We start from the raw sequence: 26,523 nt of genomic DNA on the forward strand, positions 1-26,523 counted from the left end.
GGCGACTCCCTAGCCTCGTTCTTCCACAACAAAATCGCTGACATCCGCAACAGCTTCGACAACCAACCCGGAGACCAACCCACCCAACCTCCTGCCGTACCTTCACCCCCCTTGAACATCCTTAATGACTGGAACCCAATCTCCACTGAGGACACCATCCGCCTGATGAATTCTATCCACTCAGGATCCCCAACAGACCCATGCCCTCACCACATCTTCAACAAAGCAGACTCCATCATAGCACCACACCTCCGAGACGTCATCAACTGCTCACTCAACTCTGCCACCTTCCTGGAAAGCTGGAAACACGCCAAACTCAGCGCCCTTCTGAAAAAACCTACAGCTGACCCCACCGAACTCAAAAACTACCGCCCCATCTCGCTCCTTCCATTCCCGGCCAAAGTTATCGAGAAAGCTGTTAACAACCAGCTCGCCGCCTTCCTCGTAACCGTAAATCCCTCGACTCCTCACAGTCCGGATTCCGAGCCAAACACAGCACTGAGACCGCACTCATTGCTGCAACAGACAACATTCGAACTCTACTGGACAATGGAGACATAGTCGCCCTCATCCTCCTCGACCTCTCCGCAGCCTTCGACACAGTCTGTCATAGCACCCTGTTACAACGCCTCAGCAACATCGGAATCCAAGGAAAAGCACTGGAATGGATCACCTCGTTCCTTGCCGGCAGAACTCAGAGAGTCCGCCTCCCACCATTCAAGTCAGAGGCCACTGAAGTCATTTGCGGCGTGCCACAAGGATCTTCACTCAGCCCCACCCTCTTCAACGTATACATGAGCCCCCTTGCGGCCATCGCAAGCCAACACAACCTCAACATCATCTCCTACGCTGATGACACTCAACTGATCCTCTCACTCACCAAAGACCCTAACACCGCCAAAACCAACCTTCATGAAGGAATGAAAGAAGTAGCCCAGTGGATGAAACACAGCCGTCTGAAACTGAATTCAGACAAAACAGAAGTCCTTATCTTAGGTACCTCCCCCTCCGCCTGGGACGACTCTTGGTGGCCAGAGGCCCTTGGAAAAGCACCCATCCCGACGGACCACGCACGGAACCTGGGCGTCATCCTGGACTCCTCACTCTCGATGACCAGACAAGTCAACGCCGTCTCATCATCCTGCTTCAACATTCTTCGCATGCTCAAAAAAACATTTCGTTGGATCCCCACCGAAACTAGAAAAACGGTCACCCACGCTCTGGTTACAAGCCGCCTGGACTACGGAAACACCCTATATGCCGGCACCACCGCAAAACTTCTGAAAAAACTCCAACGCATCCAGAACGCATCAGCCAGACTCATACTAGACATCCCGCGTAAAGACCACATCTCTTATCATCTGAAAAACCTCCACTGGCTCCCCGTCAATAAGAGGATAACATTCCGCCTCCTAACCCACGCACACAAAGCACTTTACGAACTTGGACCCGAATGCCTCAACACACGACTTTCCTTCTACACCCCCTCCCGCCAGCTACGCTCTTCCAACCAAGCCCTTGCTGCTGTACCCCGCATCAACAAAACCACCATGGGAGGAAGATCCTTCTCCTACCTGGCGGCTAAAACCTGGAACTCACTTCCCATTCACCTTCGTCTCACTCAGAACCACTTTGCATTCAGAAAGCAACTTAAAACTTGGATTTTCGACTTGTAATCCCCCACCCCTCTTCAAGCGCCTTGAGACCCTCTGGGTATGTAGCGCGCTATATAAATTACTTGACTTGACTTGACTTGACTGTTGTCATTTGATCAACTCTGATAAAGAACGTCTTACCACAATTCCAACTTTTCCTTCACTGTGGAAATACGTCAGTTGGTACATTTCACCAACCCAAAGTGGTTGAACCTTACATAGGCAACTTCCTTAGTAAAAAAAAGCTTCCCTGCTCAATATATTCCTAATAGCCAGCTTAGCATTTGTTGCGTTTCTATTCCATTACCTGTATGACATAATCTTGTATACACAGTTTAAAGAGAGTCTTAATAAACTTAAATAGGTCTCATCTAAATTCCAAGCTTTTTGAAAGCATTTTCTTCACAGGACAGTTCTATAGTTTTCACTTTTAATATACTATCTGTCCTCCTCTTATGTCACTTCCTATTGCATAAAGTAAACGTAGCTTCAATATGGGGGACAGCATATGTAAGTAGAACAAATGTTTAATAAGTTTGAGCTAAACAATTGGCTTTTGGGCCTATCTTACTGAGGCTTTGATTCTTTTTTTTGTAAATGCACAAATGTATTCATATAGACTTAACCATTTTATTGGAGTAATTTTAAGATCTTTTGGTATTCACAGTGAATGTAATGAGTTCTCCTGGGATGATGTGGTCATTGTAGATTACCTAGAGTAGATCTGGAATTCTGCTGATATTGACAGTCATGCATCAGTGTAGCAGCTGTACACTTTGACACGTGTAAATAAAAGTGCCTATTTTCTCCACTGGGATAATTCCTGTTCCTATGGACCAATCATTGTCTTGCCCTAAATCTCTACCACTTAGAGAGTGTTCAATCCCTGTTTCCTCACTGGATTCAGATGTTTGCTTGCTCTTCCCTCGAGTAAATGTCTGACTGCATCCTAAGTAAGAATATGCCCTGCAAAGTATTTTCAATATGATCAAAGTTGTAAGTTAGTGGGTAGGTATTCCTGTCCTGGAAATCCTGCAACCCGCCCCTTAAAGCTGATTTGCTAAGACGCATTATTACTCACAACCCAATCACGTGTTTCATCTTTGTCACGCCATCGACTGTGGCTATCTCTATCCAGCCAAACGTTGATTGCTTGTCCTCCTTCAGGTGATGCTCTTTCTGATAAGCACTTGAGATCTGGTGCCATGTTCCTTGGATCTGGAAAAAAGATTTGAAACATAATGGAGTCAACAGATCATTGAAAGCCCCTGTGATTATGTACACAGAGTCATTACTCATTAAACATAGCAGACAGAGCCAAAGAAACCCTTTACTCAGTTTGAAGATTATTGTGGCAGAAGCATATGACAAGCGAGGGATAAGATCATCTTTGAAACTCTCATGTCGGAACCACTGTCAGAATTATTACCTGCTCCACCTACTTGTAGTCTCAAACAGCTGTTAATCAGACATCTCCCCTGTTGTGGTGCCATTATAAAGGAATATGTAGGTGGAATGGTTAAAGATGGAGCCAACAGATGGTGGGAGGGTTCTTCAGGTGAGGGTATGTGTGTGTGTGTGGTGCTATTCTCTATTGCAATGGCAAGTAGTGAAGATTCAACATGCAGCAAAGCATCGCAGCAGGCAGATAGTGAATTCAATACCTGTTAGCACACAGACCCACAGAGACATTGTGTACATTAGATGTTCCTGAGAAGAGAGTGCCTACACGTTGTATTGAGGTGAGAGGAGGGCTACTGTTTTTACCTGTGAAAGGCTACTGAAGGACATTACAAAGTGAGCAACTAACTTGCCATCAATGCAAGGCCTAGAAAGGTTCAGGCTGGCAACTTGTTGTATCTGTCAGCTGAGTACTGCCCAAGCGCTGAGTACATGATGTGTGGAGCACTTTATCACAAGAGGGGGGCAAAATCATTTGGTAAATTATGAAATAAGGAAAAACTATAAAAAATTAAAATTTGCCAGAGGTGTATTTGGCCTCACAAAAGAACCAGCCAAGCACTCCACTTCATTCTGCAGGAAAACCTGAAAAGTAGGCATATTTACGGTGTTATATGTGGTTCTTACAGTTTTTGAGGTTTTTTTTGGCAGAACGAGGTCCAAAGGGAACCACAAGATCCACCCAACTCTGCGTAAGAACGATACTGTTTAGAAGTTTATTTGGCTGCCCCAGGACCTCATTTTATCAGAGAGAATCCCACGAACCACCCATGAAGTGGCCAGTTTGCCTGTGGTTCATTGAATGATAACCAGCTAATGTTCACCTCCTTTTTTATGTTTCGCCTGGCATCCGCTGCGCAGCAGCGTTCGCGCAGGCAAAATCTTTTGAGAAGCAGTACGGGGGCTTTGTCCCGCCTGCTCTTCCATTGGCTAGCTCCATAAATTGAGGCTAGCCATTGGAAGAGAGATCTGTCCGTCATTGCCGGAGCAGATTCGCGGGCGTTCCGGCGATTTTTTCGCTCTTCGCCCCTTTGTTGCCGTCATTGCGGCGGTGGGTGTTGTCTTATTTTTTTCCCCAGGATGTTTGCGGCCGCCATTTTTTTCTAGGAGCTAGGGCGAGCAGGTGGGTTCACGTAATGCTCCTTTCTCGTCAGGAACCTCCTGCAGCCTCTCCCTGCCCTGCCAGAGCCGAGGACACGCAGCCGCGGCATTTCTCCCCGTCCCTTCCACCCCCCTCCCAGTCCGATGCCTTCTCGCTGATCTTGATCGTTATGGGGAAGTTCCCTGATTCCCTTAAATTCTTCTAGGAAGCTGCTCACTTCAGGGGAGTATGCCTCACAGATCCGCAGTCTGCCTTTTCTGTAGATGCCGGATTTTTCTCCACGGGCCCCCTCTCTTCCTGGAGTCAGAAAGTCTTCCTCATCACTCCCTGCTTGCTTCCACCGTTTTACTTTCTGAATACGGGGTTAACGGCCATCAGTAGCCCCTCGCTTAGAGAAGGGCAGCTGGATTGAACAGATTCAGATCATGAGGCTCTGCAAGCTCTGGCATTTCTCCCCGTCCCTTCCACCTCACTCCCAGTCCGATGCCTTCTCGCTCGTCAGCTGCCCCCCCAGCCCACTCCTGTCTTCAAATGCTCCTTTCTCGTCAGGAACCTCCTGCAGCCGCTCCCTGCCCTGCCAGAGCCGAGGACACGCAGCCGCGGCGGGGTTGGAGGAAAATGTAAGTGTTTTCTAGGTTTTGGATCAAAGCAATAATGCTCTTTCAATGTAAGGGGATTTTCTATCTTTTGTTTATAACGATTGTTATTTTCAGACCTTAGTAAAGAATCAAAGGTTTCTTTTAATAGTTTTGTCAGGGAATTTATTTTGATGGTGTTAAAATAGACTGTGGCCCTAGGCCAAAGTTGAAACCCACTACGCAGGTGCTGCATCTGTGCCCAGTGGGTACATAGAGTGGCACTTGGCCTTTCCCTGCACCTCGTCCCCATGCCACAGAAACCTGCTATTTCCACTGTGTGCAGTACTTATGCTTCCATTTGCCTCTGCACATGTTCCTTTGCAATGTGCAATAGACTGAGGGTGCAGGAAGCGGCCTTGGGGCCATGCTCTGTATGCAATCTTGTTGCTTCTAGAGATGCTGCAAATTACACTGGGTGCATGGTGTTTCGTCCAGTGCAGCAGGTACTGTGTGTAGGATGTGGCCAACAGCCATGTTCTGTACACTGTCTTATGCTTACCGAAGCTGTTTTCGGCATGGGTGAGACAACGAGCCCTGTTCCTGTGCTCTCAGAATGAGTTGTGTACCTTGCCCAGTACATTAACAGATGCAGTAGGCTCAAAGTGCAGGGCGTTAGTCTCGGACACACCCTAGCTTTAATCTCCATGCCCTTAAAGCCACTAGGCATGGCTATGACTGGGCGTACACGGTGTGTGCCCTTCTACCCCACATCCTTCTCTGTGCCATGCTCTCAGACCCCACTGAAGCAACTTTGAGTAACTTCAGCCCTGTGCCACTATGATCTTGATCGTTATGGGGAAGTTCCCTGATTCCCTTAAATGCTTCTAGGAAGCTGCTCACTTCAGGGGAGTAGGCCTCACAGATCCGCAGTCTGCCTTTTCTGTAGATGCCGGATTTTTCTCCACGGGACCCCTCTCTTCCTGGAGTCAGAAAGTCTTCCTCATCACTCCCTGCTTGCTTCCACCGTTTTACTTTCTAGATACGGGGTTAACGGCCATCAGTGGCCCCTCGCTTAGAGAAGGGCAGCTGGATTGAACAGATTCAGATCATGAGGCTCTGCAAACTCCCTTTAAGCCTATTGACTCTGAAGTGGCCAACAGGAAAAACAGCTTTGTGGGGCAACCAGATTCATTTTAATGTTAATAACCATCAGCCATTTCGACTGTCCGTTTGTGGACAGCTTGGATACTGCATACAAATACTTATTCCACATGTACTAAACATCAACTCAAAGAAGCCTGCCTGGTGCCTTTTTATAACACAACGACCTCAAAAGCTACTCAAGGGATGTGCACCAACGCCCCAAAATATATTCTGGGTGAACTTTTGTTCTCGTGCTAACTTCGGTGTAATTCTCTTCGGAAGATTTTTCTTGCTGCCAATGTCTGTGTTTCCTAGTTTCCGCTGTCTGTAGTTCTGTCTGCTTGGTCTGTCTCAAAGCGCCTCACCCCTTCCCTCGTTGTGCGTGCTTTTCTGCCCCCCTTCCCTCATTGTGCATGCTTTTCTACCCCCCCTTCCCTCGTTGTGAGTGCTTTTCTGCCCCCTCTTCCCTCGTTGTGCGTGCTGTTCCCTGCATGTGACCCGGTTTTTGTCCCTCTGTTCCCTGCTTGTGCCTCGGTTTTCGTGCCTCTGTTGCCTGCTTGTGACCCGGTTTTCGTGCCTCTGTTGCCTGCTTGTGACCCAGTTTTAGTGCCTCTGTTGCCTGCTTGTGACCCGGTTTTCGTGCCTCTGTTACCTGCTTGTGACCTGGTTTTAGTGCCTCTGTTGCCTGCTTGTGACCCGATTTTCGTGCCTCTGTTCCCTGCTCGTGCCTCTGTTCCCTGCTTGTTCCCTTTGTCTTTGTTTTTCGCCATTCTCTTCCTCCTCCTTCTTCCCATTTACTCATCAGAATTGTACAACATATACCGGAAAATTTGTCATGAGCAATGACAAAAGCTCTAACTTTTACAAAAGCGAAACCGTTGCATTGTAAATGCTTGTCTTTCAGGGCAGGCGACTTCAATTTGTCAAAAATGTGTTGACTTGCATTGTAAATTTGTTTCTGGATCCCACTGAATGAAACAAAAACCAGGCCTAGGAGTGAGTAGACCCACCCTTGCTGCAGTACAACAGGCATGGAGTTCACATGTCTCTCTTCCCCGTTTTCTTTTTTATCCTGCTTGTGCAAGCTAGTAGAAGGTATGGTGTGCAAGGTTGTCCACAAGGACAGAGGAGCATTGAACCAGACAGTAGGGCAGCGGGCAACAATTTTAGCTGCTTGGAAGAGCAAATCGCAATTTAACAAACGTTACTGTTTTTGCAATCTCCACCCATCGTGACTGTGTGATTTTATCTATCATGATTTCTACCTGGAGTTTTACATTCTAGTGTTTGAGATGTATCAGTTATTTTCTATCTGTGATTTTAATACCGTTGTTTTAGAATGTATCTATTCATGTACTTTTATGATTTACATTGATCAAATCTAATAAAGAAATACTTGACATAACTCAGTGGCAGACAAAATCACCTACCCGAGAGGGAACAATAGTGGTTACCTTAGTTATTTTAGTTTCTTTTATGGTATTCATTAAGTGATGAGGACTGCATTTACGATTTTGGTTAATTGTTTTATTCAGTGCTGTTTCTACTTGCTTTTTTGAAGCCATGTTGGAGAACATTCCTGCTGCATATTGCTAATGTTTTGTGCTGTGTTGAGGATTTGATATGTGTCAAAATATAGCCCCACCATCATAATTCTTGTTGGTTCTGCCTTGGAGCACACTGGTACACAACTTCAAAGTGTACCTGGTGCTGGCAGGACGGTAAATACATTTGGATCAATGAAAGCAACCTTGTTGTATTGTCTTTGATTTGAGAGATTTGGTAGTTTTGGAAACTTATCAGAACTGAAAGAAGGGTATCTTAAGGAGAGAATGTACAGAAATGTGCTGAAGCACCTAAAAGAAAACTTTGGACATTGGGGAAATGTTGTATTACAATTATAAGAGTTTTCTTGTGAACACAAGTATAGCACCTTCCCAGCCCAGGTACCCACCAATGGCCCCACCACAAATGGAGCTTAGTGTTACACATCTTTATTCTGCTGCATGTAACTGCAAACTCAACATTCTAAAACAAGCTTTCATAACATTGTGCTCCAACACCTACGTCACATATCTACAGAGTCTGTTAAGAACCAAAAGGGTTCCGTTATAAAATACTGCTAACACTGCATCTCCCCTCTGTTAAATAGTTTTGTTGTTACAAATCAACAATTTTTTATATATATATATTGAATCCCAAATGCCCTTGAGCTTTCCAGGACACACTCGTGTTCAGCCTGCCATCCGGCCTATCTGGATACTGCTCCCCACTTCCTCACAGGTGAGCTGTGGTGCCTGACGCGTTTCGGGGCCAGCTGCCCCTTAATCATAGGCGGCTCGGTACGTGCAGTTCAGAGGCTCAATTTTATTTAAACCATTTACAAGCATGCTTCCTATTGGTTCACAGTTCATATTCAAATTACGTTGCATGCTGGGAATTGTATTCTTCCCGTTCGAGGCTCCGAGTCACATACTGGTTTAGAGCTATTAATAATGTCCCTGAGTGGGATACCGTGGGTTGTGGAGATTCATTTTGATCCGGCTTCACACGCTTAAGCAGACGAAGATATTTCGATCCGCAGCCTCTCCTGTCAGTTTCCCGCTGCCGGTGACAGAAGATGGTGCATCCTGACGCGGTAAGGACCCCGCGCTGCAAAATTGAATCCCAAATGCCCTTGAGCTTTCCAGGACACACTCGTGTTCAGCCTGCCATCCGGCCTATCTGGATACTGGAGCCGCCTATGATTAAGGGGCAGCTGGCCCCGAAACGCGTCAGGCACCACAGCTCACCTGTGAGGAAGTGGGGAGCAGTATCCAGATAGGAAGACTCTTGGAAGAATTGGAGTCTTAATACTAGCCTCCCAGGTCCTTCACAGTACCTAGAGGAATCCAATAGGTTTGGGCCCCTTAGTGATGTGGAATAGGTAAAGGGGCAGCCACACGGCTTAAAAATGGTCTCCTGGAATATAAATGGGCTAGGTAACCAAATAAAACGTGAACGGCTAAAAGATCTAGCAAAAAATTATGCGATCATCTGTATCCAGGAGACCTGGCTATGTGGCGAGCCCCCTGTAGTGGATGGCTTCTGTCAAGCCTATCGACCGGCAGTAAAATCTAGATCAGGTCGCCCGGCAGGGGGTTTATTGACTTTACTATCTACAAACTTGGTGAAAAACTTCTCCCGGCTCACTGTAACATGTAAATGGCTGCTCTGCTGTAGAATAACATTAATTACAGCCAGTAACAAGAAAGAAAATGTGTTGATTGTAAATGTATATATGCAATGGGGGGGCAAGGAGGAGTATCGAGTCGAAATGGCGCACTTTAAAAAGGATTTAGATTTATTGTGTGAAAAGTACGTTTCAGATTTGTTTTTGTTAGTAGGAGATTTTAACCATAAACTTAATCCTATGCGGCAGGATCTCATGTATCAGGATTTTTTAGAATCTTATGATATAATTCAAGCAAAGTTTCCAGAAAGTCTGTGTACAATAAATGACGTAAGCTTGGGGAATTACCCAGCGAATAAATATCTCTTTTGTTTGAACGGCAGGTACCCACAAGATCGTCCGGCAAAAAAAACCTTTAAACAAGGTACACAAAATTGCCCCATAGATTATGTCTTTATCCCAGCATGGAACTTTGATATAATAAAGGGCTTTATGGTTAACCATATAGAAGAAAGTGACCACAATATTCTAGAAGTAGAACTGGCATTTTCCCACCAATTCATTGTTGAAAAAGTAATCATACCACAGATGGACTATCCCAGACGCATCACAACACGGTTAACCGAAGGAAATATAGAGAAATTAACCAGGCTCCAACATAAAATCGTTCTAGGATGCATAGTTGGTCTAGATCTGGCCTGGTACATTGAAAAATTAAACCAAGTGGTACAAAGTATCAAGGTCGAACTTAGAACAGACGTAAAGAACACCAAGAGTATACAAACCACCCAAGTTAGGAAGGGAAACTGGTATAATATAGCCTGTTTAAAGAAGAAAAGAGAACTAAGGCGAGAACAGCGCAGTCTGCGTAATAAATTTGATAACACTAGAGCTGAACATCTTGTAAAATTAAGGAAAGAGTATACCATGCTTCTTGATAGCACAAGAAGAGCCCATAAGGATAATTGCTGGAAGAAATTGCTGGAGGCAATAGAATCCAAGAATATACGTTTATTCTGGAATCTAGTTCGCTCAGCAACAGAAGCCTCACCTGGGTCAATGATCTGCGTGGTAGAAGAGGGTGCCTGGGTGGATTATTTGAAAGAGCTATACCCACTTGGGGGTGAAGCTGAAGAGGAAGTACAAAGGGACTGGAGTGGCCTAGTAGATGATCTAAAACCAGACTTCTCAGAAAAAAATGTACTTGAGACAATCAAAACTTTAAATTTAACAAGAGCCTCCGGCCCAGATAACCTGCCTGCCCTAATAATCAAGACACGGACACCTTGGTGGGCCAAATTCTTCTCCCAAATGTTCTTAGTAATCCTAGAATCAGGGATAGTTCCAAGTATGTTATGTTATGTTATGTTATGTTATTAAAAATGTATAAAGCGCGCATACGCCCGAAGGCTTCTTGGCGCTGGAAAGAAATAAAAAAACATAACAAGGGGTGAGTCTGCAGGGATCTTTATTTCAAGTAAGCCTGAGTGAAGAGGTGAGTCTTGAAAGCCTTCCTGAAGGCAAGGAGGTCCTTACTCTGTCTAAGGGCTAGTGGCAGAGAATTCCATAGGGTAGCTGCTAAGAAGTGGAAGCTGCTGCCACCTTGTCGTTTTTTCTTGAAGCGAGGTACTTCAAGTAGGTCTTTGTAGGCTGATCTCAGGTTACGTGAGGGAACATATCTTCCAATCAGCTGCCTGATGAATAGAGGTCCCTTGCCTTGCAAAGCCTTGAAGATGATGCACCCGGCTTTAAATTCGGCTCTTTGAGCCACTGGTAGCCAGTGCAGGGACTCTAGGCCTGATTTGATCGATTCCCATTTGGGTACATTGCAGATCAGCCTGGCGGCCTGATTCTGCAAGTACTGCAATCTTCTAAGTTGTCCTACAGGTAGGCCAAGGTATAGGCTGTTTGAGAAGTCGATATGGGAGAGGACTAGGGCAATGACCACCTGGATTAAGGCGGAAGGAGTGAGGAAATGGGCGATCTTCCTAATTTTCCTCAATTGGAAAAATCCAGAGGAAACCACGGTTCCAATTTGGGATTTTAGCGAGAGGTCCTCCTTGATGGTTATCCCCAGACTCTTTACAGTCAAAGATTTCTTAGGGGGAAGGCCCATATCAGCAGGCCAGAAGTTAGGGCTCCAACTGATTTCGCTCTTGCCGGGCAGGATCAGCTCAGTTTTCCCTGGGTTTAATTTAAGATGATTAGAGGACATCCAACTCTGGATTAAAGTCATAGTGGCTTGGAAGTCCTCCACAGCATTTAGGGAATTAAGAACGAAAACTAGCTGCAAGTCGTCTGCATAATTGTATACAGTGACTTTATGCTTTCTCAGGGCAAAAAGAAGGGGCCGCATGTACAGGTTGAACAATAGGGGAGATAACGAAGAGCCTTGAGGCACCCCACAGAAAGACTTGACCTTGGCAGCAGAAAAGGAGCCCAAGCGGACAGACTGAGTACGTTCAGAAATGAACGATTTCAACCAGGCTAGGGCAGAGTCTCTAAGGCCCGCCTGTTCGACACGGTTGACCAGGATAGAATAGTCAACCGTGTCGAATGCGGCGGACAAGTCAAGAAGTACCAGGGCTTGGTGAAGGTTTTTGTCAGCGTTGGACCTCAAGGTGTTCTGAACGGCCAATATTACTGCCTCAGTGGAGTGACCAGGCCGGAATCCTGCTTGGTTGGGTTGGAGATAGTCCGATTCCTCCACGAAATTAGAGAGACAGTTGGTGACATGCGCCTCCAACATTTTGGATAGAAAGGGCAGCAAGGATATAGGCCGGTAATTCGTGAGGTCCAGCGGGTCAATACCAGGTTTCTTGGTGAGGGGAATCAGTAAGGCCTGCTTGAAGCTACTAGGCACTATCCCTGAAGTGAGAGAGTCGTTGAGCAGGGGTATCATGCTGTTGGGCATGGCACGACCGATTTCTTTCATGATTTGGGGGGGGCAGGCATCCATAGGCGAGCCTGATTTGACTCTAGACAATAATTCCAAAAAAGTTTTCAAATCAATGAGGGGGAAAAAATGTAAAGTTGAGGGATTAAAATAGATGTCGTCCACTGGGGCGCAGGCTGGAAGTGTGGAGATGTTCTGTTTAATCAATAAAATCTTATCGCGGAAAAAGTCATTCAGGGAATTGCATAGCGCTTGTGTGGGAACTACCGGAGGGGAAGTTCTATCGTTATTGCAAAGTTCGTTTACTATTCTGAAGATTTCTTTTGACTTATTGGTGGAGTTTAGGATTTTGGATGAGTAATAGGTAGTTTTATGGTTTTGTAGAGATTTTTGGTATGTCTTCCTAGCTGAGCAGTATGTGGCCCTGGCTAGAGGGCAATACTGGGAGCGCCATGTTCTTTCCTTTTGCCTCACTTCCAATTTCAGATGTTTTAGCTCAGGTGTAAACCATTTATGTGCGTCCGGGCTCCTAGAGCTGCAAAGACGCGTAGGAGGAGCATAGATGTTAGTCGCTGCAGTAAGCCATTCATTGAACCGAGCATCGGCCTCCTCCACGTTAGTGCTGTCAAGGGGAAGGGAGTCACCTAGAAAGTTGAGAAAGGCAGGCAAGTCCATAGAAGTCCATTTCCTAGTGGTTTTGCTGGTTTGTAACTTGAAATGGGTAGTCTGGTCTAACTGAAAGGAGAAACTTATGCTGTGGTGATCAGACCAACAGCAGGGTTTTATGTCTATTGAGGATAGTGGCAAGTTCAGAGACCAGATTTGGTCAAGACTATGGCCCTTTTGGTGAGTCTCAGTGTAGATGTGTTGTGTCAGGTTGAGATCACAGAAGAGTTCACTCATCTCTGCAGCTTGGGGATCCAATGATGTATTGTCAAACCAGAAGTTTAAATCCCCAACCAAAAGTAGTTTAGAGTGATTTGTGACCAACGGTGCCAGTAGCTGAGCTAGAGTGGAAGGGAACGTGGCTATGGTTTGGGGAGGGCGATATAGTAGAGCCAGTACAAGTGAGCCGTTGGGAGTGTCTATTTTGGCGACTATGTTTTCAGTGTTAGGTAGAGGCAGAGATGGGAGCTGTCTAAGTTGGAATTTCTTATTGACAATTATAGCTGCTCCTCCCCCGATTTTTCCACCTGAGCGTAATGCTGATAGGATATAGTAGTTTGCAGGTAGGGCAGCTAAAATATCCGGTAATGAGTCCGGGGTGAGCCAGGTCTCTGTCAATAGCAGCATGTCAGGTTGTTTATCCATAAGTAGCAGAAAAATATCTGACTGGTGTTTAATCATGGAGCGGGTGTTAAGGTATATACACCTGAACATGTAAGTGGAGCTGGGTGTGGTCGTGAGCATAGAGTACTCAGGAGCAGGGGCGTTTGTAAGGGTGGCGGGATTGCCTATGCCCAAGTAAGATATACGTTTTGCCGCGTTGTAGGGAACAGGTGGGCACATCGTGGTAGTTGGGCGCAGCGCTAGTAGTTCAGCAGATGTATAAGTATGATAACATACAGAGTCCTTAGCCCCTAGTCCCGGACGCTCGCGGACGAGCGCAGACGAGCTTGCCTTAAGCGCGCCTTCGGCGCGCAATCGGCGCGCCCGCTGCGCTCGTCCGCTGCGCTTCCTTGGGAGGCACATACTTATGGGTTGATGAGTAGATCGGCGGTGGGCGTGGCCTCCGATGGGGGCGTGGCCTGTCGATCGGCCGAGGCTCTGTCAGCGTTTGGCACGCCGGTTTCTGGGCTGCGGAGGGTCCGCTTGCAGTGGGAGAGGCTTGGGTGAGTTACTGGTAATTTTAAAAGCACAAAAGAATCACTAATCCAATTTTAAAATAGACGGTGCGCTCTCCCGGCTTTTTGCCTCAGGAGCAGCGTTTGTAGGTGGAGAGGCTGGTGAGCAGCGTCTCTTTTAAGCTCTGGGTCGGTGGGCGTGGCCTCTGATGGGGGCGTGGCCTGTCGATCGGCCGAGGCTCTGTCAGCGTTTGGCACGCCGGTTTCTGGGCTGCGGAGGGTCCGCTTGCAGTGGGAGAGGCTTGGGTGAGTTACTGGTATTTTTAAAAGCACAAAAGAATCACTAATCCAATTTTAAAATAGACGGTGCGCTCTCCCGGCTTTTCGCCTCAGGAGCAGCGTTTGTAGGTGGAGAGGCTGGTGAGCAGCGTCTCTTTTAAGCTCTGGGTCGGTGGGCGTGGCCTCCGATGGGGGCGTGGCCTGTCGATCGGCCGAGGCTCTGTCAGCGTTTGGCACGCCGGTTTCTGGGCTGCGGAGCGTCCGCTTGCAGTGGGAGAGGCTTGGGTGAGTTACTGGTAATTTTAAAAGCACAAAAGAATCACTAATCCAATTTTAAAATAGACGGTGCGCTCTCCCGGCTTTTCACCTCAGGAGCAGCGTTTGTAGGTGGAGAGGCTGGTGAGCAGCGTCTCTTTTAAGCTCTGGGTCGGTGGGCGTGGCCTCTGATGGGGGCGTGGCCTGTCGATCGGCCGAGGCTCTGTCAGCGTTTGGCACGCCGGTTTCTGGGCTGCGGAGGGTCCGCTTGCAGTGGGAGAGGCTTGGGTGAGTTACTGGTAATTTTAAAAGCACAAAAGAATCACTAATCCAATTTTAAAATAGACGGTGCGCTCTCCCGGCTTTTCGCCTCAGGAGCAGCGTTTGTAGGTGGAGAGGCTGGTGAGCAGCGTCTCTTTTAAGCTCTGGGTCGGTGGGCGTGGCCTCTGATGGGGGCGTGGCCTGTCGATCGGCCGAGGCTCTGTCAGCGTTTGGCACGCCGGTTTCTGGGCTGCGGAGGGTCCGCTTGCAGTGGGAGAGGCTTGGGTGAGTTACTGGTATTTTTAAAAGCACAAAAGAATCACTAATCCAATATTAAAATAGACGGTGCGCTCTCCCGGCTTTTCGCCTCAGGAGCAGCGTTTGTAGGAAGGGTGCGATAATTCGACCGATCCATAAAAAAGGGGACGTCAACGCACCAAGGAACTATAGATTAATCAACCTACTCGATATAGGAGAAAACATATTTGCGAAAATTATATTAGGTAGGCTAAAGACTTGGGCAGAGGAGAGAGTAATTATTCCAGTGGAACAGGGCGGCTTCAAGGAAGGCCATTCTACAATTGACCACTGCTTTTCCCTATGGGCGTTGGCCCGGAAGTCAATAGAACAAAATGGGAAGTTGCATTGTTGTTTTGTTGACTTTCGAGCCGCGTTTGACTCTGTGGACCAGAACAAACTCTGGGAGGATTTGATAGGATACGGAATTCCGGATGGCTTGTTGATGATCTTGAAAGATCTACATAGAGGGAACTGGGCCCAGGTTATTAGAGATTCGCATGGGTCACTAACCCAGAAGATATTGATAGGGAATGGCCTTAGACAGGGGTGCGTTCTGGCACCCCTGTTATTTTCAATCTTTCTGGCGGATCTCCCTGCGACACTTGAAGTAGAAAGAAGTGCAAGCCCTAGAATGAGCGGGAACAAAGTGCCGTGCCTATTATACGCAGACGACTTAGTGATCCTAGATCAAACAGAAATGGGACTTCAAAGGAAACTAAATGCTTTTAAAGGTTATTGTGATAGGAAAATTTTGACTGTAAATATGGAAAAAACCAAGGTCTTATGTTTTGGTAAGAGCAAGAAGAATTTTAATTGGTTTTTGGGTAATAACAAATTAGAGGCTGTTAAGGAGTATAGATATCTAGGCCTCTAGTTTGACAGTGCGCTAAATTGGCGCACCCATTTGGAGGCACAAAGAGCCAAAGCTTTTTTACATGTGGGTTGAAAAAGTTTAATAAAGAATATGGCGACATGACTCATAAACCAATGATAAAGGCATTCGGTGCAATGATTCCCCCCCAAGTATTATATGGCGCAGAGGTGTTATACCTGAGCGGTAAACATGAGTGGGACCATCCTTCCCTGTGTAGCGAGCTGACGTGACCAGGTCGTGCTGACGTGTGGACGTGTGCGGGATACGGAATACGCCTACTGGAGAGAGAGACGGAGTGAAAGTGCAAGCCGGATCGAGGAGCGAAGTCCAGTCTTACACCGGACTTACACCGGGTCATAATCCCTCCCCAGGGGGGTTTGTGGAGGAAAGCGCTGGCCCGGGGGTGTTGAAGACGGAGGGCTGTCCGGCCGAAATCGGCTGAGAACGCCGCCTCGGTGATTACCACGGCAAAGGGCTCCGCCCCCTGCCCTGAGCCTGTGTCATTGTTTGCAGGTGTGGACGGGGTCGTTTGGGTGCACAGAGCCCTTGGTACACGGCGCGGAGGAGCTTTTGGAGATAACGGAGAAGTCTGCTATTTGACGGTACTGGCAGAGTTACTTATAGCCTGTGGCCTAAACGTCCGGGGAGACGCCCGTCTAGGGGCCCCTTGAGGTCCAGGCAGGGTCAAGATAATAAGAGGATCCAAGGTCTGCCACAGTCAGCAAACTAGCTCACAGGGAAGGTAAGTGTTTTTTAAATCATTTTTTTAATTTTGTTTTAAGTATTTGGATTAGTGGGCCTTACAAAAATCGAGGGCGGTAGACCCCGTCAGAGGGAAGGAAAGGCTACCCTGTGTGATCTACGTGGCTTAGGTAAAATCCACGGAACAGGCAAGAAGCTCGAATATGGCACCAAGAAGGGTAAAACAAAAGGAAACAAACCCAGAGCCATTGGAAAAAGCCGACGAGTTTGACGCCATAACAGTCGCAGAAGGGCCTGAAGCGGCTAGAATGAAACCCTCCGAAATAAATGATAAAAAGGAGAGGAAAAAGAAGAAGCCCACAGTGGAGAATACATTACAAGGCAGTGAGAAAGATGGTAGCCTTGTGTCTAAATCAATAATAGATTTTGTGGGTAAGCACTTCAAGAGAACACTTACTCCAGGCAAAGGCCAAACCCTGGCTCAAGCCCAAGTCAAAGTCCAAGAGATTAATAAAGAGCTACCAAGCGTAGAAGTGGTTGTGGAGATTGTGGACCCCTCCCTTACACAGAGTGACCTAAACCAGAGGATGTTACCCATAGAACCAAGACTCTCTTCTTCGCCAAGGATTTTCTCTTCGCCAAGGGCAGAGGAGGAAGGTTTGGCAGGTTGCGGGACCATAGATAAGGAGGATTGCTCCAATTTGTCCAACCCCTCGGAAAGAACTATTTTTGACAGAAGTTTGGATGAAGTCGAATTTCAAAGCCCGAAACCCTTAGACTCTCTAAATGAAATTTTACGGAATGGTACATTGGGTATGGATACTACAACTTCATCCTCTGCCTCGATGTTGGACATTATGTTGATGCTACAAAAAATGCTCCAAGGCTTATTAGAGGTTTCTGTGTTAAATAATACCCTGTTAAATAATCACGAATTACAGTTTAAGAAAATGATACAAGAACTGCAGGGGATAAGGGAACTGATGCCAACAATGGTTAGAACAGTACAAGCCCCAGAGACAGATGACCAGATTGAAGAGAACATTGAACCAGTAGTGGAAGGTGGTCCACAGAATAATGTTTATATTTCTAGATGGCCTATGTTGGTAAGGAGGCGAGGAGAGACTTTAAGGCATCAGAATAATAGGTACTCCCATAAAAGGCCTTGTCAGACCCAGGGGAGGCTGAAGGCTCAAAATAAAGTGAATGGCAAACAAATGCATGATAGGGAAATATCTAAAGGAAATGCCTTGCGGAAAAACAAGATAAGAGAAAGTAGCAATATAGGGAGGCAATCAGCCTTTGTAGGAGCGGTAGTTGATGCTGAAAGGAAAAGGGCACGACGGAAAACTATACATAACCCCTTTAGGGAGGTGGTGAGACCTACAAATATTAATAACAAGTTAGGAGGGAAAGTACCCACAAGAAGCGTAGCAACTGGAGGTAGCATAGCAGACACACGCCCTAGAATGAACATACATGAGGGAAGGGGTGTCTGGGATGCAAAAACCCCATATAAAAGCAATGATAATAAAATGTGGATTTACTTTAAACCCAAAGAACAAATGTCTGGAGGGAAAAAACAAAGAAAGTTAGTCCCACTGAATCGTTCCCAGCTCCTATTTTCATTTGCAAAATGCCCATCCCTAAAAGAAATTGGGACGAAGGACTTGAGACAGATAGGGTTCTGCAGTGATAACAATGGTGCAGAATACACAAAGGTGCTAGTCTACTCAGGCCTTGTTAAAGCGGCAATTCAGAAAGCAGAGAAAGAAATCTTAAAAGAAGGTATAAGGATGATCTCGGAAGAAGAAGTAGATGCATGGAAACAGCGAAAGGGAGGCTTCTTGAGATTCCATGCAGGTTTAGGGGAAAGGCAGGTGAGGTGGGTAACCAGGGGACAGGGGGAGATGGCTAATATCACCATAGCGGTGGAAAATGTGAAGCCTAGTACAGTTGGGGGTAGCTGGGACATGGACAGCAGTATCTGCTCTTGGGGCCTGAACGAGTCAGGGTGTCTCAGCGAGATCGATTAGGTTACTGAGTTGCCGCATAGCCTGAAATTAATTTCATGGAACATAAACGGGCTGGGAGGTACAACAAAGGCGGATAGTCTAAACCAGCTTGCAAAGTGTGTTGATGTTATTTGTCTACAGGAGACATGGCTATGCGGCAACACCCAGGTAGTTGAAGGTTTCGTTCATTTTCACAAACCTGCTAGCAAAAATAAAAAATTTGGACGCCCCTCAGGGGGTATGGTAACACTTGCTTCAACCAGTTTTGTAAAAGAGTCCAAACTAATCAGTTCACTATGTAAATGGCTGTTGGTGTGTAATGTATGTCATCTAGGGTCCAATGGGAAGGATGTCCATCTGATTATCATAAACGTATATATCCAATGGGGGTCTCAAAAAGAATATGAGAGAGAATTAAGCCTCTTTAAAAAGGATATAATTGACTTGACAGAAAAGTATGGGAAGGATACTTTGGTAATAATGGGCGATTTTAATCACAAATTAAATTTTGGAAGGTTGGATCATTGGTTCGAGGATATGTTGAGTGCCTATAACATAGATCCAGCAAATTTCCCATTATGTCCAACGTCTAGCCAGGATGAAGTTCTTGGAAAGTTCTTGGGGTCAAAGTGTTTAATATGCCTGAATGGCAGGAAGGATACTGATCGACCTGCTACACAGACCTTTAGAGTGGGAAACCAACATTGCCCTATAGACTATATCTTTATCCAGGCGTGGAACTATGTATTGGTAAAACAATTCTATGTTATTAAGCGCAGAGATAGCGACCACAATGCATTGTTTTGTGGAATTGTAGGTGGGATATTGGGCACTTGTGAAAGGGTAATCCCCCAAAGTGTGGAGTATCCCAAACGCATGTCCACAAGACTGACGGATGAGTATGTGGAGAAACTGGTAAGTTTTCAACAAAACTTATCAAAGGAAAGGTTCGAAGGGCATCAGGTGGCATGGTATGAGGATATAATAGTACAGGCGGTGCAGTGTATAAGAGTGTACCTAAATGATAAGAAACAAGTCAAGGCAATTGCACAACCCAAGAAAGGAAAGTCCAAGTGGTTTAATCAGGAATGTCAGAGTAAAAAAAGTGTGATACGAAAATTAGAGCGACGCCAGAGGATCAGCTATGACCTTGGGAATGTGGAGCTCCTGCTTGGGTTGAAGAAGGAGTATAAATCCCTAGTAAAGAAGCAGAAAGGGATTTTTAAAGAAGAATGCTGGGCAAACCTTTTAGAAACAATTGAAAATAAAAATATAAAAGGATTCTGGAGGTTGATACAGGATGCTGCAGGAAGGGTACCGGGTACTATGAGCTGCGTTGTGGAGGAGGCAGCATGGGTAGACTATTTAAGTAACCTTTATAATGCTAAAAAGTCCTCGGAAAGCGAGAAGAATAGATCAACTCGGATAAGGGATGTAGAAGGTTTAATACCTGACTTCTCTATAGAGAAAGTGAGAGAAACTATTAAAAAATTAAACTTATCACGTGCAGCAGGTCCAGATAATCTTCCCGCCATCCTAATTAAAACCCAGATAGATTGGTGGGCTGGATTTTTATCCCACATGTTTGTGGCAATCCTGGCTTTGGGTCATTTCCCTAAATCCTGGAGAGGTGCCATAATTAGACCCTTGCATAAAAAAGGAGAAAAGAAAGACCCTAAGAACTATAGGTTAATTAACCTATTAGACATCGGGGAAAAGGTATTCTCTAAAATAGTCCTGGGAAAATTGAAAGAATGGGTGGAGCGGCAGTCAATAGTTCCAATAGAGCAAGGTGGCTTCAAGGAGGGGCACTCCACTATTGATCACTGCTTCGCACTTTGGGCTGTAGCCAGGAAGTCCATGGAGCAGCAGGGCAAATTGTTTTGTTGCTTCGTGGACTTTCGAGCAGCCTTTGACTTGGTGGATAGGGACTGTTTGTGGGAGACATTGAGAAAGTATGATGTTCCGGCGGATCTTTTGTTAATTATCCAAGAATTGCATAGCCATAACTGGGCACGGGTGATTAAAGATACCTCTGGCGGCCTTACAATGGAAATACCGATAAATAATGGGTTGAGGCAAGGCTGTGTTCTGGCCCCGTTACTTTTTGCCATATTTTTAGCAGACTTGCCCCTTCTCCTGGGTACTGCCAGAGGAGCGAGCCCTAAAATAAATGGTAAGCATCTGTCCTGTCTGTTGTACGCAGATGACCTTGTAATAATGGATCAAACAGAGGTGGGGCTTCAGAGGAAGTTAAATGTATTCAATGAATATTCTATCGCAAAGCGACTTACAGTAAACATGGATAAGACAAAAATTCTATGTTTTGGGAAGAAGAGCACGAAGTTTAGCTGGTACTTGGGCCAAACCAAGCTAGAAACTGTAAGTGAATATAAATACCTCGGGATTTGGTTCGCAAGGTCTCTGAAGTGGGATTCCCATTTGGAAGCGCAGAAACTAAAAGCGCATTTAGCGGTATGCGGGTTGAAAAGATTCAACCATAGCTATGGCGATATGTCACATAAACCTCTCTTGACTGCCTTCAAAGCTATGGTTCCGCCACAATTCCAATATGGGGCTGAAGTTCTCTGCTTCGATGGGAAAAGCACCTGGGATAAAGAGGAGGGAAAATGTTTAAAAGCCTTGCTGTCCCTCCCTGGGTCGGCAATGATCCAGGCAGTTAGAGTAGAATTGGGCCTAACCGCATGGAATGTTCAGGTGCAGATGAGTCTCCTCAGTTTCTGGAACCGTTTGGGTCAGGGGGAAGTCACTAAGGTATCACAATGGTGTATGAAAGAAATTCAGACTAGTGAGTTAAAGTGGGCGAAGGCAACAAGAAGGAAACTCCTGGCCATTTGTGATTACCTGAATGTGAACATCGACCCTATGACACTCCAAATTAATGTTATAAAGAATGTTCTTAAAGTGCATGGTAAAGAAATTTCTAGGGCGACAGACCAAATGTATCTGAAAGAGAAAGACTCTGTAAAGTTTATGAGCTCAGGATGGGAGAAAGACTCTAACTTTCCATATATAGACTTGCTACCAAACCGTTGGATAAGAACAGAAGTCCTTAAATTACGAATAGGTATTAATCCGATATTTACAAATAGTGCAATAAAAACTGCCCTAATGCATCCTGATGGTAAATGTGTGTGTAAACTAGGAATGAAATGTGATATTTTGCACATCTTGCTGGATTGTTACATGTTTTTAAATTTACGTAAACAGTTTCTCCGCCCGATATTTTTAAAATATGAGGTTGGGGATCGCACTAAAGCACGGGAGCTTTTAGTTGACATGGAAAATCTTGACATTGCGATAGCTATCGGGAAATATATGCAGGGGGTATATAAGTTCCTGATCTGTCTGGAGACCCAAAATAGCCAATAGTCCTATAATCCAAATGAAATTTGGTTTTAAATTGTATAAAGGTTGTTTTTAGGATAAATTTTACTGTTAAGAATATGAATTTGTGTTATGTGATTTTAAATGATAAAGGATGAACTGTGGTTTATAGATCAAATGGTCTAAATAAACATATTTTTGACTTGACTTGACTTGAGTGGGACCAGGAAGAGGGAAAAATCTTAAAAATGTTATTGTCTTTACCAAATTGTACTATGGTTCAAGCAATAAGAATGGAGTTAGGGCTAACTTCATGGACCGTACAATCTCAAATGGCCCTGGTAAGATTCTGGAAGCGCCAAGACCCAGGAGTGACACTAAAGGTCTCACAGTGGTGTAGGGATGAGATCCAAATAAGTAATCTTGCCTGGGCAAAGGATGTGAATAAAACCCTCCAGAAAGTAACTGGGTGCCTTAATGTGAAATTCTCCCAGGAAACCTTGATAGCCGAGTTTACTAAGAAAACCCTTAGGGAACAAGGCAAGTCGCTCTCTAGGGCGCAGGACCAAGAATATATGACAGAGAAAAAATCGGTCCAGTGGTTAAAAAAGTCATGGGTTAATAATGGCTGGTTCCCGTATTTGGACATTCTGCCCAATCGAGTGCTGAGATATGAAATTCTTAGGACTCGGGTTGGGATTAACCCATGGAAGATAGATGGAAAATTAAAATCTGCACTGATCGGCCCAGAAGGTAATTGTAACTGTGGACGCGGACTAAGACATGATATGGCACATATTTTACTTGATTGCTTATTTGTACAGGATATAAGGAAACTGTTTTTACGGCCTATATTTTTATCACATAAGATAACTTCACGTGCCCAGGCGATATGTTTACTTACCGATATGCCCACGTTAGAAATTGCAATCGGATTGGGTAAATTTTTGAGGAGTTTAAAAGAATATGGAAAGGTGATTTTGAAAGAGGGGCACTGATTTTAAATTGTTTTAAAGTTTTATAAAATGAAAATATTCTTCTTATCCTTTTAGCGATTTTGAGATTTCTGTAAAATAGGGCGTATTGTATGTAGTGTTTCTGAGGGCGTCTCCCTCTTTTAATTTAGTATTGAATTTTACCTATTTAAGATGTAGTAGAATTTTGTCTGTCCGTACTTTTTCAGTCTAATTGCATGTGTTCTGTACTGTTTAAAAGACCAAGGTCTAAATAAACAAGTTTCTCTCTCTCTCTCTCTCAGTTGCCGACTAACCAACTGAAAGACCTTTGTCCAGTAGTTGGTCAGTTTAGGACAAGAGAAGCACATATTAAGCCAGTCTTCTCCTTGATAATTGCATCTAGGACAACCTGATGATATTTCTGGGAATATTTTATGCAATTTCTCGGTGTGTAGTATAGTTGCAATTTGGAAAAGAGTGCCATACGTTTGAAATTCGCCCTGCAAATGGTCTTAATGGACCATTTATTGTACTCCTTCCATTGGGCTGCTTCTATGTGACGCTCTGTGGTCTCCTGTATTTTTAAAAGAACTCTTGGGACTATTTGATCAAAAATTTGTTGCTGGAGAATATGATACCAGTTCCCGACATTTGTTTGACATATAGTGCATGGGTAATGGTTGCGGGAATTGAGCCCTCAGGGAGCCGTAGCTTTTAAACAAGACTCAAGATTTGGAGGTAGGAAAATACTAGAGTTGAGACTGCTTCTGTTTTGTCTTGTCTGATTTGTTCCCATGACTTCATCTCTCCTTGTACTGCTAGATCTGAAAGAAACAGGTTAGTATTAGATTCCTTACCTTAGAATATCCCCAGGCGTCAGACTGGATCCGGAAACTTTTGCGTAGCAGTATTCTTGACGTCGCCGGAGTACTTAGACGCCGCCCTCGCGCGCTGACGTCAGTTCTTCTTTTTTCCGCGGCTGATGTCCAAAACACCCTTATGGACATGCCATTTGATGGCCGTCGTCTCTTTGGCGACAAGGCAGACAGTGCGCTTGAGCGCTTTAAGGACTCCAGGGCTATGGCCAAGTTCTTGGGCCTCTCGACCCCGCGCCAGCGAACTGCTGCCATTCGCTCCTTTCGTGGCCATGGAAGGGGCACCCCCACACGTCCTGCCAGCCACTGCCCGCAGACTAACATCCAGCGCGGTGGCAGACGTGGTAACCACTGTGGCGGCGGTTGGGGACAAGGGCGAGGTCAGTCCACACCTACCCCTGCAGCATCCGCCTCAAAACCCTCCTAGTCCGAGCTTTCAGGCCCATGTGACGCCAGTGGGGGGCAGGGTTTGCCATTACCTCCTCCACTGGCGCACTGTCACATCGGACAGGTGGCTGCTGCAAATGGTCCGAAGGCGCTACTCCCTCCCCTTCGAGGCGACCCCTCCAGCCATGCCATTGCAGTACCACCGCGTGTCGGGGATCACTTGAAACTTCTGCGAGAGGAAGTTACGGCCCTCTTGGCCAAGGGGGCCATCAAGCGCATTCCTGGGCCAGAAGTAGGGTGTGGTTGTTACTCCCACTACTTTCTGGTTCCCAAGAAGGGCAAAAGGGGCCTAAGCCCTATCTTGGACCTGCAGAACGTCAACGGCTTCCTCCAAAAGGAGAAGTTCAAGATGCTGACACTGGCTCAGGTCTTAGCTGCCTTGGACCCGGCAGACTGGATGGTAGCGTTGGACTTGCAGGACGCTTATTTTCATATTCCCGTCCTGCTCGCCCACCAGCGTTACCTGCGGTTCACGGTAGGCCACGAACACTTTCAGTTAACCGTGCTCCCCTTCAGCCTCACCAGCGCCCCACTGGTGTTCACGAAGGTGATGGCGGTGGTCGCAGCTCATCTGCGTAGCTTAGGGGTTTCAGTCTTTCCCTACCTCTACGACTGGTTGTTTAAGGCGGGCTCGCCCCTGACAGTCGTCAGCCACCTCCAGACTACGGCTGACCTCCTGCACCTGCTGGGGTTCTCCATCAATATGCCGAAGTCACGCCTGTGTCCCTCTCAGAAGCTCCTCTTCATTGGAGCAGTTCTCGACTCAGCGCGGTTTCGGGTTTATCCTCCCGAACAGCGGGTTCGGGATATTCAGGCTCTGATTCCGATCTTTCAGCCTTTATCCCGAGTCTCGGTCAGGTTGACGCTGCGGCTTCTGGGGCTGATGGCCTCCTGCATCCTTCTGGTGCATCACGCCCAGTGGCGGATGTGGGCTCTGCAGTGGGACCTGAAGTTTCAGTGGGCCCAGCATCAGGGCAACCTGTACGACCATGTCCTGATCTTGGAGGGCACTGCGAGACAGTTGCAGTGGTGGCTCACGGACAGCAATTGGGTCAGCGGCAGATCCCTCTCCCTACCCCAACTGGAGCATGTAGTAGTGACAGACATGTGGCCCTCCAAGGTTGGGGGGCCACATGGGAGAGGCGGAGATCAGAGGCCTCTGGTCTCCGGTGGAGTACCGGCTCTATATCAACCTTCTGGAGCTGCGGGCAATTTCGTCTTGCACTGAAGGCATTCCTCCCCTCTGTCCGGGGGAGTGTAGTGCAGGTGTTCACGGACAACACCACCCCCATGTGGTACTCCAACAAACAGGGCGGGGTGGTGTTGTTGGACCCTCTGCCAGGAGGCTCTGCGCCTCCGGCAGTGGCTGGAACATCAGGGGGTAACCCTGGTGGTTCAACACCTGGCAGGTTCCCTGAACGCCAGGGCGGACGAACTCAGCCGATGGATCACGAATGGCGTCTGAACTCGGACGTGGCACAAGGTCTCTTTCTGCAATGGGGAGAGCCTTGGTTAAATCTATTCGCCACCGAAGAGAATGCGCAATGTCATCAGTTCTGCGCGTTGGAATTTCCAAGGTGGCACTCGCTCGAAGACCCTTTTTGTCGCGAGTGGAGTTGCGGTCTGTTATATGCCTTTCCGCCTATACCACTTCTGCCCAGAGTGCTGAAGAAGATCAAGTGCGACCGGGCCCAAGTCATCCTTGTGGCTCCGGACTGGGCACGAAGGTACTGGTATCCCAAGCTACTCAGCATGTCTCTCGATCCCCCGATTCGTCTGCCTCTTCAGCAGGACCTTCTGTCGCCGCAGCAGGGGACGGTCCTCCACCCGAACATGTCCAGTCTCCACCTCCATTCGTGGAAACTGAGAGGTGACAGTTGAGGCCATTTGACTTGCCTCCTGAAGTCTGCAATGTTATTCTGGCAGCCAGGCGTCCCTCCACGAAGTCGGTATACGCCTGCAGGTGAAACAAATTTGTGGCATGGTGCACAGCAAAGGCTGTGGATCCTCTCTCTGCACCCCTTTCTGAGGTTCTCCTCTTTCTTCTTTCTCTTTCCTAGCAGGGCTCTGCTCTGGGCACTATCAAGGGCTATCTTTCTGCCCTTTCCGCCTTCTTAAGGCTACCTGATCAGCCTTCTTTGTTCAAGTCCCCAATTGTAAATAGGTTCTTGAAGGGCATCACTCATATGTTTCCGCCTGTTCTTTTAGTGATGCCTCAGTGGGACTTGAACCTGGTTCTGACTTACCTGATGTGCGGTCCCTTTGAGCCACTTCATAACTGTCCTCTTCGTCTTCTTACCCTTAAGACTTCTTTCCTGGTTGCCATCACCTCTGCCAGGAGAGTGAGTGAACTCTAGGCTCTTTCATCTAAGCCTCCGTTCCTTTCCGTCCATCCAGATAAAGTTGTGTTGCGGACGCGA

At 46.5% G+C, this 26,523-nt stretch overlaps 1 protein-coding gene across 2 annotated transcripts in view; it reads right to left on the reverse strand.

Annotated features, from left to right (window-relative positions):
- LOC147717815 (uncharacterized) overlaps positions 1 to 26,523 on the reverse strand; it is a 304,391-nt gene that overhangs the window by 214,577 nt on the left and 63,291 nt on the right. For both annotated transcript variants that reach the window (XM_086924601.1, XM_086924600.1), the window contains exon 2: positions 2,737 to 2,873. In XM_086924601.1, the coding sequence (XP_086780727.1) occupies positions 2,737 to 2,873 (137 nt within the window). The remainder of the gene's footprint in view (positions 1 to 2,736; positions 2,874 to 26,523) is intronic.

This window comes from Lissotriton vulgaris, chromosome 5 (genome assembly GCF_964263255.1).
Source record: "Lissotriton vulgaris chromosome 5, aLisVul1.2, whole genome shotgun sequence".
NCBI classification, from domain to species: Eukaryota; Metazoa; Chordata; class Amphibia; order Caudata; family Salamandridae; genus Lissotriton; species Lissotriton vulgaris.